The sequence below is a fragment of the Chaetodon auriga genome, chromosome 6 (genome assembly GCF_051107435.1).
Source record: "Chaetodon auriga isolate fChaAug3 chromosome 6, fChaAug3.hap1, whole genome shotgun sequence".
Lineage (NCBI taxonomy): Eukaryota > Metazoa > Chordata > Actinopteri > Chaetodontiformes > Chaetodontidae > Chaetodon > Chaetodon auriga.
In genome coordinates, this window is record NC_135079.1 from 22,433,365 (window position 1) to 22,453,681 (window position 20,317).

The window sequence follows — 20,317 nt, forward strand, 5'->3', positions numbered from 1 at the left end:
GTTAAGATTTTTTTTTTCTCTCTGTGATATTTGAAGCTACATTAATCCTCAATTGAGAATGACAGAAAAGAGTTTACTCACAATCTTGACATATTATCAGTGTAATTATCTTACTGAATCACTGAACAGTAAGTTGACAATAACTTTTAGTTGATGTGCTGCATTCGTTGTCAAGCAGTTGCTTATTGACACAACTGTTGTTGTGTGAATCCGTTGTGTTTCTGGTATCCTGCTGAATGTAAGTCCAATGCTGAGTCTTAGTTCAGCTGCTACTGTAAGTGCTCCACGACATTCAGCAACCAGTCACTAACTCTGGCTGTTTGCTGTCTGGTGCTGGACAAGTAAATGGCTGTAAGCAGCAGCTGTATGCAGTAAACTAGGGTTGATGTGAACCGTGGGACTAAACCAACCAAAGCCGTGTGCTGTAAAACCAAAACAACAAGCTGGAAGACACAATAAAGCTCGACAAAGCTGAAGGAAACTGCAACGTTGGTGAAGATTCTCTGTAGATTGGTCTCTGCCAGTGAGCCCCCTCATGTTCTCGAAGTCAGTTTGATCCATTACTCAGAAAAATATTGATGAATGTAACTTTAATCAAGACTGGTTTTATGTTGAAAAGTTGAATTTTGTTCAATGATTCAGTAAATTGTGGTATTAGGCTGATCTCTGTCTGAATTGTTTCTCTCAGTAGTCTATCTGAGTTGAAGCTTCATGGAATACGGTTTAGGGGTCTGGGTCGCTCCAAAAATAGGAGTGTAGTCTGGCTCTCCTGCATCCTCAGGCCAGATGAACTTAAACCTCCTCAGCAGAGTCACAACGATGAGGAAGAGTTCCATTCGAGCCAGACCTTCTCCAAGACACGTACGAGGACCTGCAGGTAGAGATACTCACATATATATTTTCTATGACCTAATGATATTTCCTCAGTCAAACCTCCAATTAATCTTTCAGTCTATCTCATGGACTCATTTTCACTCACCGACAGAGAAAGGCGTGAAAGCCTCTGGCTTCACAAACTCGCCCTTCTCATTGAGGAAGTTTTCAGGGTGGAATCCGTGGGGGGATTTCCACTGTCCCTCCTCATTCAGCACTGAGTGCAGGTTGGGGATGACAACGGTTCCCTGAAGAGCAATAAACAAAGAGGAGACGAAGGCTATTAAAATGTAAACACATAACTATGATTCCGCTGGATATGAAAATCAGACACTTTCCCTTCATCCTTTCATTCACACACATTCTTCTTCTTAATCATAAGCAGCTGATGGCACTTCCAGCATGTAATATTGAGTTGGGTTTGCCTATTTACACTCTTCAACGCGGCATTAATTGAACTGTTGTTAGTACTGGACTGTGCTATGAACTGTTCTACTGTAACGGCACTGGATTTCACAGTGTTTGTACAAAATTCTAGAAGCTAGATTTAATGTTCAAAATATATATTCTTGCAGAAAAATCGTCCTTGCAGATATTTATTTTTCAGAGGTTTTAGGAAGTGGTGACAGAAGTGGAGGCTCAAGCACAGAACAAACCACGGGGAGGTGAGCATTTCTTACACAATTCATTTAACTTCTTATACTCTTGATTACACCCTCAAATGTAATGCATTGTTGTGGCCAACATTTCTTAACTTTTGAAAAGCCTTGATGGTATTTTGTGCAGCATACTCAGTATCTGCTGAAGCAAAAACAAGATGAACTGATGAAATCAACCTGAACTGAATGTTAATATGTGGTTCTGTAGCTTTGAACAGTCCTTCACAGAATTACATGTAAATGTGGTTGTAAGGATGGACTCACCACTGGGTATACAGGAATATTTAGCGTCAGTTGTCGTCACTCAAGATTGGGGACAGAGAATTTTCAACTCTTTTCCTTTAGTGCTATGAGGGATATTACATTGACAATTGATATTTTATTCTTACCCTGGGTATGGAGTATCCCATTAGCTCCGTGTCTTTAGTGGTGCAGTGGAAAAGACTGAGAGGAAGAGTGTTAGCCAACCTCTGGACCTCATGAAGGACGGCCTGCATGACAGAGACAGCTGTCAGAGCATCACACTGTAGAAGTGTAAGTCCCACATATGTAAAATAACCGATTTCACACGTCATAGCATTTAAAAATTCAAAATATCACACACAAAATAGAGGTTTAAATATTGATTTGAATATGACCCAGTAATCTTTATACCTGCACATATGGCATCTGGTTCCTGCATTCAAAGCTGACGTAATCCTTCCCATCCAGAACTCTGTCGATTTCCTTCTGACATCGCTCTGAGGAATACAGAGACAGCATGGACCGCAGGAGACGAAGAGTGAGACAGCAAGAGAAAACTCTGCAAGATTTATCTTTATGTGCTACATATCAGCCTGAACTGTTGAGGCCAATGGGAATGTCATTGGTATTTCAGGTATTTGGTCATAAACCAAAGGTATTGGACAAATTAAAATAAGTAAATAATAACAATTAAAAAAGAAATATTTCACTCAGAACTACAAATGTCTGTCCAACGGTGGCATTAGACAAAAAGTAAGGGGATCATCAAAGTCATTAGAATACATTAGCTGCAAGCTACAAACCACAAAAATGTTCAAAATACTGATATTATTCAGACTGATATTTCAGATTGCTGGACTCTGTCATCTGGAGAGCCATGCCTCTCGCAGGGCTGCGTCAAGTGGAGAGTGACAGACGATGGACAGACATACCCTGTGCCTCTGGATAATTCATTAGGTAGAGGAAGGCAGTGAGTACGGTGTTGGCGGTCGTGTCTGTCCCAGCAAAGTGAAGATCCATGAGATATGAACAAAGCTGGTCTTCAGAAAATGACGAGCCATCGTTTCCTCTCTTTGAAGGCAGGCAGAGAGAAAGAGTGGGTGAACACTGTTCATTCTGTCAACACCACTGCAGCTAAAATGTCTGAACGGTCAACACCATGCTAGACACACACACCTTATCAATTTCATCCAGGTAGCAGTCAATGAAATGTCGTGGTTTACCAGGAACTCTGGTCTTTTTGCTCTCAACCATCAACTCCGAACGTTTTTCACGTGCAGACTGGCAAGAAGAAGTTTGCAGTTTAGAAATGTTTTAAATAAACAATTCAAGGTTTCTCAAGGACACATAGTGATGCTTTGTTTTCCGGGGCCACAACTTTTTATTTTTGTAATGTACTGATCAATGTGAAGCCAAAAAATCTTGACACAGGGATTTTACAGTATATGAGACTCTAATTTCCTGGCATTCCATATTCAGTAACATGATATCAGTGTTATTCAGCAGCCTTGTGAAGTTTTGCTGTTTTAAGCACTTAAAGATGTAATTAAACTCATGTTGTCGTCCTTATTCAAATCTCTCTGCAGCTCCATTAAGTTAGAACTGTGTCATTCTGCAAAGTCCCTTCACTTTACTGCAGAGCCTGAGTCAGTCAGTCAGTCAGTCATGACGTACTAATCATGTATCACCCTGCTGCCAACTTCACTACAGTACATTCATTCTTTCTCTCCTATTCGTTTCATTAGTTGATGTCTTTTTCCCTTAACTTTTCCTTCTTCCTACCTTCCTTCCTTCCCATGTTAAGCTTCTCCCTGTGGGCATGTTAGCATGCTGACAGTAGCATTTAGCTCAGAGCAGCCTCATAGAGCCACTTGCTATAAGTTTAACCCATCAGTCATTATGTGCCTTGTAGCAGACATTGAAGTGTTTCAGAAAACATACCTTGAACAATTGAAAGACTTTGTTGAAGGGCAGTGGCAGGTTGCGTACCAGGGGAATAGTGTCATAAATCTGTGTGGGAGAGAAAAATGAAAAATTAGCTTTAAGTATTAAGACGCACTTTTCCCAATCATCTCACATCTGATTCAAAGACAAGACATTTTCCTGCAGTGCTCAGTAACAATTGATAAATTGGTTGATTGGCGAAATGACTTAATTATGTAACATTAATAAAGGTACAAAGTTCTGAAGTACTGAGATCTGAATCCACTTCTTTTTATTCTTGCACATATTATAAATTAGCTAATGCTGACCATTCTACTTAAACATAACAGTTCAGTATCGATCATCTATGTCACACTGTTTTAGGGAGCAAGTTTACATATTATATTTACTGAAGATTTATAGTTGTGATGATATTTATTCAGTGGTTTTGTTGTCAAAAATGCGACTCACCATACTCCAGGGCCCGTTGATCATTTTGGAGCTGTCATAAAAAAAGTTAACAAAATCCTTCAAGAGGTCATCGTCATAGTTGAACTGCATTCCAAACAGAACTCCGCAGATGATGTTGGAGGCTGCACTGTGGAACAGGTGTTTAGGATTCATCGTCTTACCTGGAAGAACAACATGAACAGTGATAGATCCTAGATCCTAGAAGACATCTGCTTAATATCAGTGTTTAGCCAAATTTGTACCGTGTTCACAGAGTAGACGTACCGACACTCTGCTCCAGTATCTTCATGATGCGTTCTGTCTCGTCCAGGATGCTCTGCTCCATGAGCTGTTTCCCAAGGCCAAAGTTTCTCAGGGTCATCAGACCAAAGCGTCGTTGCTCTTTCCATACATTGTTATAATCTGCTAGAGCCACTCCAGGAGCATGAGCTGCATGCAAAAGGGTGAATTTAGAGCTTACAAGGACTCACTTTCATGCACTGAATGAAGTTTCAGTCAAGGTTTAACCTCCACATTATTATAAACAACCGCTTGAGCCTCCAGTAGATGCTGGGAATGTGATGACATCAAGAGCAAACACCTTAATTCTCCAAATAAAAAGTTGACTCCAATGAATTCCATTTCTGTCGTTAGTAATAAAAGTCAGTAAATGTAACACACTGCAGGTACATGTGTTTACTTGTTGATACAGTTATATGTATAGGTAAGACAATGCATGTATTAAAAGGGGAAGGGGGAGGCTATGTGTGTATGGGGCACAGATTTTGGTGATATGCCACTGAGTATAATAAATTACTATTTGACTATCTTGATTACGACACCATTGACATTAATCCAAACTGGCACAGAGTGGCAGGACACCATATTTATTACAATGGAACGGCGTGTACCATGAATCAGAAATCCCTCTGCAGAGACAAACACACAGAAAGTCAAATGGTCCCTCTGTACCTTTCACTTGTACTGCATGATTGATCATCAGGTTTTGTGGTCTGCCAGAGAAGTCAGCAGCTTTGTTGACCAGGGCTTCTTTCAAGGCCTGCACCCCATTGATGATGACTGCAGGCCTGGGACCAATGAACATGCTGTAGACATTACCATAGCGTTTGGCCAACTGGGGACAAAGGCACAGGAGATTATTGTTACAGGGGCATAGGTGATTGACCTTTATTCAGCACAACCATCAGATTCTAGAATGAGTGAATTATTAAGATGTTTTCGTTAATGTTTTGTTAAGAAAAGGCTTTAAGAATAAGCATATTTACACATATCAATGAAGTGAGTGATGAGGTAAAATATTAAACATATTGTTTTTTATTGAGTATGTTATCACACTCTATTCCAGTGGTTCCCAACCTGGGGTCCGCGCCCTGCACTGTGCGAGATCACAGGGGGTGTGCACAATTTTATCTGCAGTTGTCAGGTTACCAAAATTATGGTTGTGCAAATTAAGTTTATAAAATCCCAATAACACACCTAACTGGATAAGAACAAAAACCTACAACTGCTGTTTATTTTGCAATAAAAAGTTTGTAATTAATCAATTTATTCTTTTAGTGCATGTATGGAGGTAGGAGTTGGGGTTGGGGGGCATGGCTTGTCTTGGACACAGGCAAGGGGGGCTTCAAGGAAAAAAGGTTGGGAACCACTGCTCTATTCTATTTATGTTTAACACAGCAGCCTACCTTTTTAGAATCGGCTTGTATGTGATAACAGTCACCGTGACCCAAGTCACCCAAGATGAGTGTCTTGGGTCATTTTGGGTTAAGAACAACAGCAGCATCGCACTTTCTACCACTGGTGTGAAACAAAGGCTATTACATTAAATCTATCCAGTGAGTAAAATCAACAATTTTCCCAATCTCTAGCTAAATCTATAAAAACAGAGATCATGTAAACTAGGACACATACAGTATGAACACATAGCAAAAGCACAGAGGCAAAAATAATCACCACTTTTTCAATATGATGCTCTCTTGAATTTTACCAATTTAGGTTATTAAATCTCAAATAATTGTGATGGTAACAATCATTCAGCGTTACCCTGTTCAGATCTGCAATGGGGTTCTCCAGATTGAGGTCCAGCAGGTTTCCAATGATGGGGATGGGCCGGGGGCCTGGAGGGAAATTTTTGGGCCTGCGGTTCTGACCCAGGAGCAGCAAGAGCAGAACAACCGCCAAGAGCAGAGCCACAGATGCGAACATGATGAAGCTGTGATTCTAATGATCCTACTCTCTCCTCTGCCAGTATTTCAACTTTATAAACACACAACCTTTGCACGGTCATGTGACCTACAGAGAGGACTGCATCAAGTTCATTGTATAACCTGATTTGACCTGAAAACCTACGTGTAAGGATCAAAAATTTTGTGTGTTGTCATGTGTGAAATGTTGCTTTGTGAAACATTGTGTTTTGTGAAATGTGGTTGTGTTTTGACCCTCAGAGCCACCATAAATATCTGCAGCAGCAAGCAGATAAGAGTCTGATCACAACAGTTGTCAGAGACACAACAAATAAAGCAATAAAACTTTTAGAGATATTTTTGTTCCTGATTGGACACGTCTCAATCCTCAGTCCTCTTGAACATGAACAACTTCCCAGGCTCCTAATGTTGCATTTACCATCAATACCCAGCACACTTGCATTGCCATAAAAATATTGTTCAGTTTCAGTTGTGAAGAACTTCCCAAGTTTCTGAAAGGTTCAGGTATTGACTCAATTACTTTGATGGATCATTTAGACTTTATCTCATACTCATTCAAAAATATGGATTCCTTCAATTTTGAGCTGAAGAGAACTCTCTGGTTTGGTCCTGCTTTTGAGATTCAAAAACAACTCAAGAGAGACATAGAACAACCACAAAGCAACACAAACATCCCTTGTCATCCCTTGTTTCAAGTCAACCTCTAGTCTTGTAGCTTTGAATAATGCTCAAAAACTCTTAAAACTCACACAATATAGTATAACTCTCACCACCCATATGACCCTTTTAAGATAAGACTTTATTGATCCCACACTGGGAAAATTCAGTCGTCACAGCCAGCAAGTATTACAAAGAGCAAGCACAGTGGCATAAAGGTGTAAAAATAAAAAAGTATACAGGATCCAGAATAGAACAACCACTATGTTTATGTACATTTGTGCTGATTAGGAAAAATAAAAGTAGTAAATGCCATAAAAATCCTACTGCCATAAAATGTATTCTTGCCAATATTCTTATGAGAAAACTTCTAATGTCATATTGTTGTATTGCACTTAAGAAATAGTATTGCACTTGAGATATAGTATGGGACTATGTTTATGCACAATATATACAGATTATAAAAGTACTGTTGCCGATATGGATAATAAATAGTTTTACTGCACAGTTGAGAGAAATATATAACTTAGAAATTGCACCAGATGAAATGGATAACGTGAGCATATATTAGTGTTGAAAGCAGTAGTGCAAAACAAAGTGAGTTTATGATGTAGAATTAAGAAAGACAGCATCAGCACAGAGCTACATTACGTGATGCTGGAGTTAAACAGTCTGACAGTTGTTGGGATGAAGGACCTGCAGCAGCGTTCTTTCTTACACACTGGATGCAGCAGTCTGCTACTGACAGAGCTGCTTAAATCCCTTACTGTCTTATGCAGGGGGTGGGATGGGTTGTCCATGATCGATGTCAGCCTGGCTAACATCCTCCTCTCACCCACCTCGTCGATAGTGTCCAGAGGGCAGTCCAGGACAGAGCCAGCTCTCCTGACCAGTTTGTCAGTTTGTCCTGACCTGTCCCTCACGGAGCTTCCACAGCCCCAGCTGATCACTGCGTAGAAAACTGCAGATGCCACCGCAGAGTCATAAGACATTTTGAACAGTTTAAACAGTTTTAGCAGGCCACAGTTTGTAAGACTAAGGAACTGTGATGAGCAACACAGATGCCCCCCTTGGGGTCTGTTGTCATAAAAAAGTCTTCAGATGGACCAATTGCTCTTCAGATCTTTCCACAACATGTGATTTGTAATACTTTCTCAATGTCTATCAGTCACTTAATTACTCAGTTCAGATGAAGACAAAGTAAAACAAAGATTCAGGCACAGTCTGGTGTGATTCTGTAAATTTGGTTGTATAAGCATGCAACACAGCAAAACTTTCATCTCAGGAGCCTCCCTTAACCTTCTTTTTTATTTGACATACCTGGGGATTTCCACCATTATATCTTGCTTGGGGTCTATTGTTGGCCTGTTGCCAAGTACTTCTCCTTGACCACCTGTTTATTTGATGATGTTTTCTGTAACTATTGATGTCCCAGCCCAGCTCAGTTACAAAAATAAAACAAAGGAATATGGGCATTGTATGGGCATGTCTAGACTTGCCTGGACATGACTGGCTGTGTGCCTGTCTACTCTGGGCGTGCACTTATTCTGAGCATAAGTATTTACCAAAAAATCCGCCACACTGTCCTCTCCCACTTCTGTTTATACCTTGTACTCTGATCTCTGGCAGGTCATGCCATCTGCAGGAGATTTCTAATGACCTTGCTATTGTGGAATGTATCATTGGATAACAGAAGGAGGAAAATAGGCCTGGTGGATGACTTTGTTGGGTGGTGCAGATTGGACCCTCTGCAAATGAACATAACCAAGACAAAGGTGCTGACAAGGGGCCTTATGCAGGACTTATGCAGGAATTCACATGGAAGACAGGCTGGAGTGGGTTGGGTGACACAAGGGCCGGAGTCAGCTCTACTCCCTGCGGAGGCTCAGAGGCTACAGTGTTTGCAAAAAGATGCTGCAAATGTTCTACCAGTCTGTGGTAGCCAGTGAGACAGTTTGTGCTACTGTGTTCTGGGGCCAGAGTGTGACAGCAAGAGATGCCAACTCAGCGATTGGAGGACGAGTTAGGTGGGACTCTCTGGAGGCAGTGACAGAGATGAAGATTCTGTCCAAGTTGATTAGCATACTAAATACTTAAAACTAACATTTTGTGTCACACTTTAACGCAATTTGTTTTAATATACAAATTGCTTACTTTGTATACAGTCTATGGTTAAACCAGGATAACTTGTCACTCACTTTTTAAGAAAGCAGAAAAAAACAGAAGAAAAATATTACACTTCAGTCTAACACAGTGCACTTCATGGTTGGTTCAAAATATATAATACATGCTGGTTTGACTTGTTTATGTTGTGTTTAACTTTATAAAATGTACTGAATTACATTCATCAGGTAGCCTGCATCCATTAGAGCAGTCCCACAGTAAAAATGCAGCACATTTATGAAGCCTTTTGTCTCCCATTGTTCATGCAAAACAACCAAGTTTACACGGTTTTACTGACACTGTGACATTTTGTTGATTCTACCATAAGGTAATTTTTGAGAACACAGTCAACTCTTTCAGGCTGCGGTTGAGACCATAATGCCTTTCCACTGTATCCATTTATTTATTTTTCTATTTGGTGTATAACATATAGTCTATTAAAAACAAAACAAAACAAACAAAAAAAAAAAAACAGACAAAATGGGAAGACTGATAAGATTTTGTTGATATTACATTTTATTTTTTCATCTCATAAATGCACACAATTAAATCACTATTCTATTCTCACTAGTATTACATTATTAAAAAGGAATGTGACACACTAGACTAAAAACATGGCTTCAAGACCAAATGATTGCTCAAAATATCAACTGTCATTAATTCTGGGCTTCCATAAATCAGCTTGCCCACCTTTTGGCACATTTCACTATGTGTATTGTTAACTACCATGAAGGGTAGGACCACAAACCCTCTGTTGGAATTAATGGCTGCTGGTGTAAACCTGGGTCAGCCTCCTCTGCTTCTGCCATGTGTCTGCAGACCTCCTTACTGAGCTGCCCTGAGTTGGATCTTCATGTGATAGGGTTTGGGAGTCAGAGTAACCCCATAGATTGGTGTGTAGTCTGGCTCTCCTGCACCCTCAGGCCAAATGAACTTAAACTTCCTCAACAGCGTCACCATAATGAGGAAGAGCTCCATACGAGCCAGACCCTCTCCGAGACACATACGAGGACCTAAGACACAAAGGAGACCTCAAAGTCATCTACAACGGTTACATATCTGGGCACACCACTGCAGGTGGGATACAATGAGAAACATACTGTTCATTTTTTGTGCTCATACCTGCAGAGAAAGGCATGAAGGCTTCTGGTTTAACAAATTCTCCCTGGTCATTGAGGAAATTTTCAGGGTTGAATTCATGGGGGTACTTCCACTGTCCCTCCTCACTAAGCAAAGAGCTCAGGTTAGGAAGGATCAGTGTACCCTGGGGAGAAATTAAAGCAAAAGAAGAAAAGGCACAGAGGAAGGCAGAACGTATTTGTAAGAGGTTTATATTTAATATTTGTGCTGTTACTTAAGAATGGTACAAACAGGATGATAATTTATTGCCTACACTGAAAGACACCACTGTTTTCTTACAATCAGTGAAATAGAGTAAATTGTGATTAAATACGAATTAGATTTGCAACATTGGTACAAATTAAGATTTCCACAAAAAAGTCATACAGTCCTGTGAGGCTTCTTACCACATCACTTAACTCTACTGTCACCATTGCCAAAATCTTTTCAACACCAGTTGCTTCTTACCCTGGGAATGGAATATCCCGTGAGCTCTGTATCTTTAGTCGTAGCATGTGGGACACTCAGTGGGACAGTGTTAGCTATCCTCTGCACTTCATGGATCATTGCCTGCATGAAGACACGTTTAAAAAAACGCTCGGTGTATATTAGAGGGCCTCTAATATAAGCAAAGTGGCAAGGACTTCAACGTACCCAACCCACCTAAATCCATGTAAATGCATGACATGAAAGCGAAATCTGAGAAATCTGATATACCTGAACATAAGGCATGTGGTGTCTGTCATTGAAAGTGACTTGGTCCTTCCCTTCCAACACCTTGTCTATCTCCTGTTGACAACGTTCTGTGAGATACAGCAAAGGGGGGCAGAGGAATAAGATAACTGTTAGCAACACCCTACTTCTGTTACAGAGGATTAAAAGGATTTTTTACACCTGTGCTTTTCATACTGTGACATGTGAAATTGTCTTCTGTGAAAGAGGCCTATGTTGGAAAGACAACGCTACATTGCTGGAAAGGAGACTGAAGGTAATTATTGGGCCTTAGATCAAGGATAAAAAATGCAGTTTTTGCTCTGGGGACCACCTCTTTGTTCTTGCAAGAATCTTGGAGGGTAATGAGAACCCTGCCAATACATGTGCTGCATGGATACATAGCACATAGAACAGATACATACATATGCTTTGTCCATATTCTCATTAAAAAGCCTTGAGCTCTTTATATTGGTCTTGTCACTGCTAGGCCTTTTCCACAGCAGATATTTTGACATGTCTTCTGTGAAAAATGTCTATTTTGTTTATGACTTCATAGAAAGAATTCCTTGGTGCAAAACAAAAACAAAAAAAAAAGAAAAAAAAAAGATGGATGTGTGGATACAAATTTTATCTGACCTTGGTAGAGCTATGGAGCCAATGACAGTAAAGCAATAACCATATTTACAGGTGCAGGCATACCTTGTATGTGTGGGTGGGTCATAAGGTAGAGGAAACCCGTAAGCAGGGTGTTGGAGGTAGTGTCAGTACCAGCAAAGTGAAGATCTAGTGCGTACATACTCAGCTGGTCTTCTGAAAATGAGGAACCATCATCGCCTCTCTAAAAAGAGGGGAATGGGTTTTTTTTTTTCAGACAGACACACATTAAATATAATTATACCTTACTGATGAACACACACTCAACACCAAACATGCAAATGTTTTGTAGTAAGAGTCTTTTAACCCCTTATACACACACCTTTTCCATTTCATCCAGATAGCAGTCAACAAAGTCTCGTGGCTCTCCGGAGACTCTGGTTTTCTTGTGCTCAGTCAGCAAGCCTTTTGCAAGTTTCTGACAAATCTGAAAGTCAGTAGTAGTAGTAGTTAGCAAAAAAAAAAGAAACCATTGTGCTATTGATGTTCATATTTCAAGATAATTTTTACATTTAATTTTTAATTCAGGCTTTTTTTTTTTCCATTATTTTTTTTTCAGTTAACATACCTCAATATTCTTGAAGGCCTTGTTGAAGGGCAGTGGCAGCTTACGAATCATGGGAAAAGAGTCATATATCTGTGAATAATAATAATTTAAAAAAAAAATGAATCAGTTTATTTGAATTAAAACATGCTGATTCTGCTTTCTGGTATGAATTGCTCTAAACAGATAAGCAACAGTTGAATGAGGTGACAAAGCCCTCTAATCCAAACCCTAATCTTCAATGTGCCCTGGTGCACTGTGCAGGTGAGTACGACATACTTATCAGCACCATGTTCTCTCTCACAAAAAATGTTCCACTCAATTCCAGAAGTCTCAAGTGCAGGAGTTCAGGTATCCTAGGTTTTTTTTTTTTAAAACACCTGATGTCCTGGCTTTTCTTCTAATGCCACCACGAGGTTCATGTTTGTGGTTTTAAGTGACAATTATTGAATGGATTACCATGAAGGTTTGTATAGAGATTCTGTTCCCCTAAGGATTAAGTGTAATAGCTTTGATGATCCTCTGACTATTGCTCTGGACTCATCATCTGGTCACGATTTGTCTATTACTTTCAAATACCTAATACAATCAAAAACCAGCAAAATGAATGGTATTCCCATCAGCTAATAAACAAGTTAGCGTGCTTAGACACTACCTGTGCTAAAGATCAGCATATTAGTATTGCCACTGTGAGCATGTTAGTTGTACTTTGACCATTTAGCTCAAAGCACAACTGTGCCTATGTACAGCTTCATAGAGCTGTTAGCAAGGCTGTAGACCTTTAGCCTTTGAGCCAGGGTCGGTACCCTCGGAACATGCTTTGACTCACCATAGCCCATGGTCCATTGGCTATCCTGGCATTCTCAGTGAAGCACTGAACAATTACTTTGATGAAATCGTCGTCATACTCGTAACGTCTACCGAACAGAACCTGACAGATGATGTTGGAGGCCGCGTTGTGAAACATAAGTTGAGGACTCAAGGTTTTGCCTGTAAAATAGACAATGTAGATAAAGTATGACACGGCATCAAACAAGAATAGAAAAGAACATTTAACTAACTATAACACAATACAAATTCAATGTGGCAACACAAGCTCATGCAGTGAGCAGGGAGTGGAAGAGGGCCTCTTTAAAAAGGACTCTGTAAAATCCATTTCCATACACCTTGGAATATTCTGAATAAATATTAGAATATTTGTGGTGCAGATGTCAATGTCACTGACTAAAGTCAACCCTGGACCTACGGATGACATACCAATGCTCTTTTCCAGTGTATTTACGATGTACTGTATCTCCCCATGAATCCTCTCCTCCATGGAATTCTTCCCCAGACCAAAGTTCCTCAAGGTCATCAGAGCAAAGCGACGATGGTCCTTCCAACTAGAGCCATAATCTGCCAGAATTACTCCTACAACAGGTGTAGTTTCACAAAGAGCATACAGTGTGAGATTACAGGTCATCTCGTGGAACACTTTCTCAAAATATCACAGTTCAAAAATAATATGCAACAGCTATTTCACATTATGGTAGAGGCAAAGACTAGGAACTAGGATCACTTGAGGCAGAAAAGTTTTTTGATCAGCAGTTACATCACTACCTGCTAGCCTAGAGGAAATTAACCCTAACCCTAATTCCTAGGTGTACTGGGGGGCCTCTGTGTCCCACATCTGTTTCAGTGTTATCTTTCCAATGACGCCAAGTACCCAAACACAGTGGGGGTACTTAAAATGGGACGGGGGGGCTTTGCAAGGGCAGAAATGGAGTTGGGAAATAAACATATACTGTATATGCTGACTGCGATCGGCTGGCGACCGGTTCAGGGTGTACCCCGCCTCTTGCCCATTGTTAGCTGGGATAGGCTCCAGCCCCCCGCAACCCCGAAAGGGATATGCGGGTATAGAAGATGAATGAATGAATGAATGAATGAATGTATATGCTGATATATATAGGTCACAATAATATGTTGTCTTATGGGTCCTATTACAGTTACAAAATTTCATATTGATGGTGATGGATGCTATCTCTCCATTCCCATCTGATGTATTCCTACTCTCAATAATGAACTTTGACAAAGTTGTGGCAGACAGACAGACTGGCAGCCAGATGTTGTGCAAGACAGATGCTGCCAACATATTAACTGGGATCAAGTTGAGAGTTGCAGTGACAAGAAAAGTCGGCCTATTAGAACGATGTGTAGACCTGCTGGATAGGGATAGGTCAGCTGTTTTTCCTCAGGACTGAGAATAAATATTGCATAAATGAGTTTCTCTGTGTACATGTAAACAAGGTCGCTGACTGATTAACTGTCTGATCGTTAACTGTTTTCAGTTACAGCCCTACCTCCCTTTTTCTGGCAAGCTGAGTAGCCTATTGCACAAACAAAGATATGCTCAAAGTGAACTCCAACGAACTTTAACTCTTGCTTTCATTTTTTTCCATTGACTGTCTGATTGTTAACTGTTTCAGTTTCAGCCCTACCTCCCTTTTCTGGCAAACTGAGTAGCCTATTGCACAAACAAATATATGCTCAAAGTGAACTCAGACGAACTTTAACTCTTGCTTTCATTTTTTCAATTAACTGCCTGATTGTTAACTGGTATCAGTTACAGCCCTACCTCCCTTTTCTGGCAAACTGAGTAGCCTATTGCACAAACAAATATATGCTCAAAGTGAACTCAGACGAACTTTAACTCTTGCTTTCATTTTTTCAATTAACTGCCTGATTGTTAACTGTTTTCAGTTTTAGCCCTACCTCCCTTTTCTGGCAAACTGAGTAGCCTATTGAACAAACAAAGATATGCTCAAAGTGAACTCCAACGAACTCTAACTCTTGCCTTCAATTTTTCAATTAACTGCCTGATTGTTAACTGTTTCAGTTTCAGCCCTACCTCCCTTTTCTGGCAAACTGAGTAGCCTATTGCACAAACAAATATATGCTCAAAGTGAACTCAGACGAACTTTAACTCTTGCTTTCATTTTTTCAATTAACTGCCTGATTGTTAACTGTTTTCAGTTTCAGCCCTACCTCCCTTTTTCTGGCAAACTGAGTAGCCTATTGAACAAACAAAGATATGCTCAAAGTGAACTCCAACAAACTTTAACTCTTGCTTTCATTTTTTCAATTAACTGCCTGATTGTTAACTGTTTCAGTTTCAGCCCTACCTCCCTTTTCTGGCAAGCTGAGTAGCCTATTGCACAAACAAATATATGCTCAAAGTGAACTCAGACGAACTTTAACTCTTGCTTTCATTTTTTTCCATTGACTGTCTGATTGTTAACTGGTATCAGTTACAGCCCTATCTCCCTTTTTCTGGCAAACTGAGTAGCCTATTGCACAAACAAAGATATGCTCAAAGTGAACTCCAACGAACTCTAACTCTTGCCTTCATTTTTTCAATTAACTGCCTGATTGTTAACTGTTTCAGTTTCAGCCCTACCTCCCTTTTCTGGCAAACTGAGTAGCCTATTGCACAAACAAATATATGCTCAAAGTGAACTCCAACGAACTCTAACTCTTGCCTTCATTTTTTCAATTAACTGCCTGATTGTTAACTGGTATCAGTTACAGCCCTACCTCCCTTTTTCTGGCAAACTGAGTAGCCTATTGCACAAACAAATATATGCTCAAAGTGAACTCCAACGAACTCTAACTCTTGCCTTCATTTTTTCAATTAACTGCCTGATTGTTAACTGTTTTCAGTTTCAGCCCTACCTCCCTTTTCTGGCAAACTGAGTAGCCTATTGCACAAACAAATATATGCTCAAAGTGAACTCAGACGAACTTTAACTCTTGCCTTCATTTTTTTCCATTGACGGTCTGATTGTTAACTGGTATCAGTTACAGCCCTACCTCCCTTTTTCTGGCAAACTGAGTAGCCTATTGCACAAACAAATATATGCTCAAAGTGAACTCCAACGAACTCTAACTCTTGCCTTCATTTTTTCAATTAACTGCCTGATTGTTAACTGTTTCAGTTTCAGCCCTACCTCCCTTTTCTGGCAAACTGAGTAGCCTATTGCACAAACAAATATATGCTCAAAGTGAACTCAGACGAACTTTAACTCTTGCTTTCATTTTTTTCCATTGACGGTCTGATTGTTAACTGGTATCAGTTACAGCCCTACCTCCCTTTTTCTGGCAAACTGAGTAGCCTATTGCACAAACAAATATATGCTCAAAGTGAACTCCAACGAACTCTAACTCTTGCCTTCATTTTTTCAATTAACTGCCTGATTGTTAACTGTTTTCAGTTTCAGCCCTACCTCCCTTTTCTGGCAAACTGAGTAGCCTATTGCACAAACAAATATATGCTCAAAGTGAACTCCAACGAACTCTAACTCTTGCCTTCATTTTTTCCTTTTTTCAATTAACTGCCTGATTGTTAACTGTTTTCAGTTTCAGCCCTACCTCCCTTTTCTGGCAAACTGAGTAGCCTATTGCACAAACAAATATATGCTCAAAGTGAACTCCAACAAACTTTAACTCTCGCCTTCATTTTTTCCATTGACTGTCTGATTGTTAACTGGTATCAGTTACAGCCCTACCTCCCTTTTTCTGGCAAACTGAGTAGCCTATTGCACAAACAAATATATGCTCAAAGTGAACTCCATCGAACTCTAACTCTTGCCTTCATTTTTTCCTCTTTTCCCCACCTTTAGATCAAGATGTGTTATTATACTGGTAACAATACCATCAATGCATAGAGTACACGTAAACAAAGAAACACATTGCTGACAAATATTGTGTGAATGTCCAATGACTTAAAAAAAAAAAAATAGGTTGAATAACACATTCTCTGCACTATGACATTTCATGTCTATTTTACCTTTCATCTGGGTGGTATCACTGACAAATAGGTCATGGGGTCGTCCAGCAAACTCATTGGCATTGTTCATCAACGCTTCCTTTATGGCCTTCACCCCATTGATGACTACAGCTGGTTTGGAACCGATGAACACACTGTAGACATTTCCATAAGACTTCCTCAGCTGGGACAAAGATAACACATCAGAGCTTAAAATACATTTATGATCACATAATTTCAGATGGATATTACTCTTTAAAGGGGGAATTCACTGAAATCACAAATACACATTTGCTCACTTAGTTCAGTTCAGTTTTCATTATCTCACATGGGAAATTTGGCTTGCAGCATGGCAAAACAAGACACCAGAGCAGACTCATCAATCAAAAACAGGTCAAAAATAGTCAGACACTAGTATAACTATTGGTTACTACAAAGGGTGCAGATGAGTCGCTGGAGTGCAAATTAAGTAACTTCATTGCACAGACTAAAAATGAACATTTGAATCTATTGTATCTTTTCTTGGGGAGTCTCCATCCTGAAGGAGGAAGCTCTGAGTCTCTGTTTTCAAGGTGGCAGGTATCACTGGACATTATGTGAGCTTTCTGCCAGACACAGCTTGTGTCCTGTAGCCTTGAACTTGGTTTTGTTTGCCCAGCACTGAGATAACTGCTGAAACTTTGGCCACCACCTCTGGACTTCTGGGGTGGAATTTTGTTTGCATTTATGAATAATCAACAGCAGTGTCTCTTTCCACATTCCCTCACTTGGGACAGCGGAAATCTCAAAATCTCCTCACAGATAGTGGCTTAACAACACTTTGGAGTAACCCATTGTATTAGGTGTAAGTTAGAAAACACCCTGTGCGCATGGCTTGTACCTTTGGCCATGAGCCAAGTTCACTGGCAGTCAACTCTGTACAGACAACCACGTGTTATGTCGTCATGAAGTCAGCAATAGTGCTGATTTGAGTGAACCTTGGCCGGTTCAGAACTTATGCAGTGCAAAGATTTTAGTGGCTTTCACACATGCTTTCATCTTACACTTACAGCCAATAGGTTAAAAAAAAGTGTAGTGGAAGCACTAGAAAAGCAACATAATTTATTTCAGTGTGTTTTTCTTACCTTCTCAAAGTCCTTCAAGGGGTTCTTAAGGCTCAGGTGCAAAATGTTCCCCAATATCGGCAGGGCAGGGGGTCCTGGTGGAAAGTTCTTTGGCCTCTGGGATTTGAACTGAAGGATGACGAAGAAGACGCAGAGCCATAGCAGGATAATTGAAGCAAACATGGTGGAATGGTCTGAAGAGGCGAGCTGACTCACTTGCTTTGAAAGTGTTGTTCAGCTCATAGCCCTGCCTCTTCCAGTTTTGTACTTTGCTTGCCTGTGCTAAAGGTGAATGAGAACATGAACAAAACGTTCAGATACCCTGAGAGGCACAAGTTCTGAAATGCTTTGGCTTCAACAATCTACCATAAACTTTGTCTGATGAAATTGGTTCCATGGAGGTTCCATGTGTGATTTCTTGGGTCTGTTCCTCCCCCACTCTGTTGCCTGTGAGTATGTGCCTTCTGATTAGCAGCACAGATTAACACCTGCCCGATCAGGGAAAACAGAAATGTGATTTTGGGGCACTGTCTGAAGGCAAGGGCTCTTTGTTCTGGGATTAGTTACTGAATTTGGAGTGTTTAATTTAAACTACAAATTAATTGACGCACTGGATTTTGAGTGGAATATCCCTGGCTGTGCCCTTAGGCTGTTAATTTAATGCACATATGAGGGAGACTAGGACCCACCTCAACTATTCTGCTTTAACTGCACATAGGCTTCCCACTGTACTTGATGTTCAGGTGGATTATGACCGTACAGACTCTAGGCCTAGACTATTGTTATTGTTCTTAATAAACTGCATTTTGTTAAGACTTCAGTCCATGTGCTGTTTTGAGTGCTCCCCAGTAGGACAAAGACAGAAAAAAAACCACACTAGGGGTTTTACCCATTCAACACTGGCAACTGATTTGCACCACACCAATTGATAAACACTGTGTCAACTGTCATCAACTGGGGAGGGTCCTATAATCTGGACACCTCCAGAACTAGTGCATTTGCTACCGCGTCATCCTCAACATTAGCATCTTGAGGGCTTTAGTTTTTGAACAGGTGGCTACAGAGACTGGGCAGACTTCTGGATATTCCGCCTCCAAATCAACAGTCTCTGCAATCTCACAAGTAGTTGGACACAAGAGGGGGTCATTACCACCACCTGGTCATGAACCAAGTCATTGTCTAAAAGAAAGATAACACCCCTCACCAGTAATTCAGGCACCACTCCCACCTGAGCACATCATACTACGAACATGTAGGCGGCCACTATAAGCACCTCCAAAAATTTTAATAGCTACAAATATCCCCATGGCAGATGTTTCAGGCAGATTTATACTACCAGCTACCACGTTGTCCTCATGCTGTGTCTCTGAGACCCATAACAGGAGTCTCAGCCACCCCTTCCTCCTCAACTGCCACCATCCCATCAGACAGGAAGCCATCAAACATTTCCAAGTCTGCTTTACCAACAATTTCCACCTGTTCTTGTACTGGATTCAAACCAATGAGATGCTTATTTCTGTTGGGCTGGACAACTAGATTTAATGTGACAATGACAGATGATGTCTCTCAGGAAAGAAGAACGTTTGTTTCCTGGGAATGCAGAATGCTTGTGTTGTCACCCTTGTGTTGGGAGTTCACTGCTGGACACCAGGTGGTGCTGTGGTGCTTCTCAAAAGCTGTCCTTATTGCCTGACCATTGCATTTGTCAGGCAGTGAATCTTATGTGTGAGGACATAGTTATCAGCTGCCTCAGGTTTTAACATCCATGTCATTCAAGTATGTTTGCATGACCTTTGGCAGGCTTTGTCTGAACTACTCCAACACAGTCCACTCAAGTAGCTTCTTAAAATCATGCACTAGCTCCCACCTATCAAAAGTAGCGTCTTGATGCTGTGCAAAGTCCAAAATAAGTCTGTCAAAGTTGTTTCCTGAACCACTGTCTCTCTGGAGCTAACTCACATGCTTTTAGGACTGCCTGTCAAACAACATCATAGTCATCAATTTGACTCTGGGCTAGAGAAACATAAATTTCCACAAACACACACAGAACAGGTAATTAGACAAGCTGCAATGGTGTCATCTGTCCACCAGGTGTCAGGATTTCCCCTCCCTATAAACTCTAAGAAGCGTTTGAATGAGCTGCTGTGACATCTGTGGAGGTCACAGAAGTCAGAGGTCAGGAG

The 20,317-nt window shown here is 40.5% G+C and overlaps 1 protein-coding gene and 1 pseudogene across 2 annotated transcripts; both read right to left on the reverse strand.

Moving 5' to 3' along the window:
• Window positions 1–692: 692 nt before the first annotated feature.
• On the reverse strand, window positions 693–6,374 carry LOC143321980 (cytochrome P450 2D15-like). Its single transcript, XM_076732794.1, has 11 exons — window positions 6,213–6,374; window positions 5,121–5,283; window positions 4,434–4,598; window positions 4,170–4,330; window positions 3,717–3,785; window positions 2,952–3,056; window positions 2,708–2,846; window positions 2,187–2,272; window positions 1,922–2,023; window positions 980–1,121; window positions 693–871 (listed from the first exon to the last, which is right to left on the reverse strand). Exons 1-11 carry the CDS (start codon window positions 6,372–6,374, stop codon window positions 693–695), a joined length of 1,473 nt encoding a protein of 490 aa, XP_076588909.1.
• A 3,644-nt stretch (window positions 6,375–10,018) lies between these two features.
• Window positions 10,019–18,377, reverse strand: LOC143321979 (cytochrome P450 2F2-like; annotated as a pseudogene). The gene is made up of 11 exons (XR_013077259.1): window positions 18,156–18,377; window positions 17,053–17,215; window positions 13,482–13,634; window positions 13,054–13,214; window positions 12,249–12,317; window positions 12,003–12,107; window positions 11,726–11,864; window positions 11,030–11,115; window positions 10,781–10,882; window positions 10,316–10,457; window positions 10,019–10,206 (listed from the first exon to the last, which is right to left on the reverse strand). The product of XR_013077259.1 is annotated as a cytochrome P450 2F2-like (transcript).
• Between the last annotated feature and the right edge of the window lie 1,940 nt (window positions 18,378–20,317).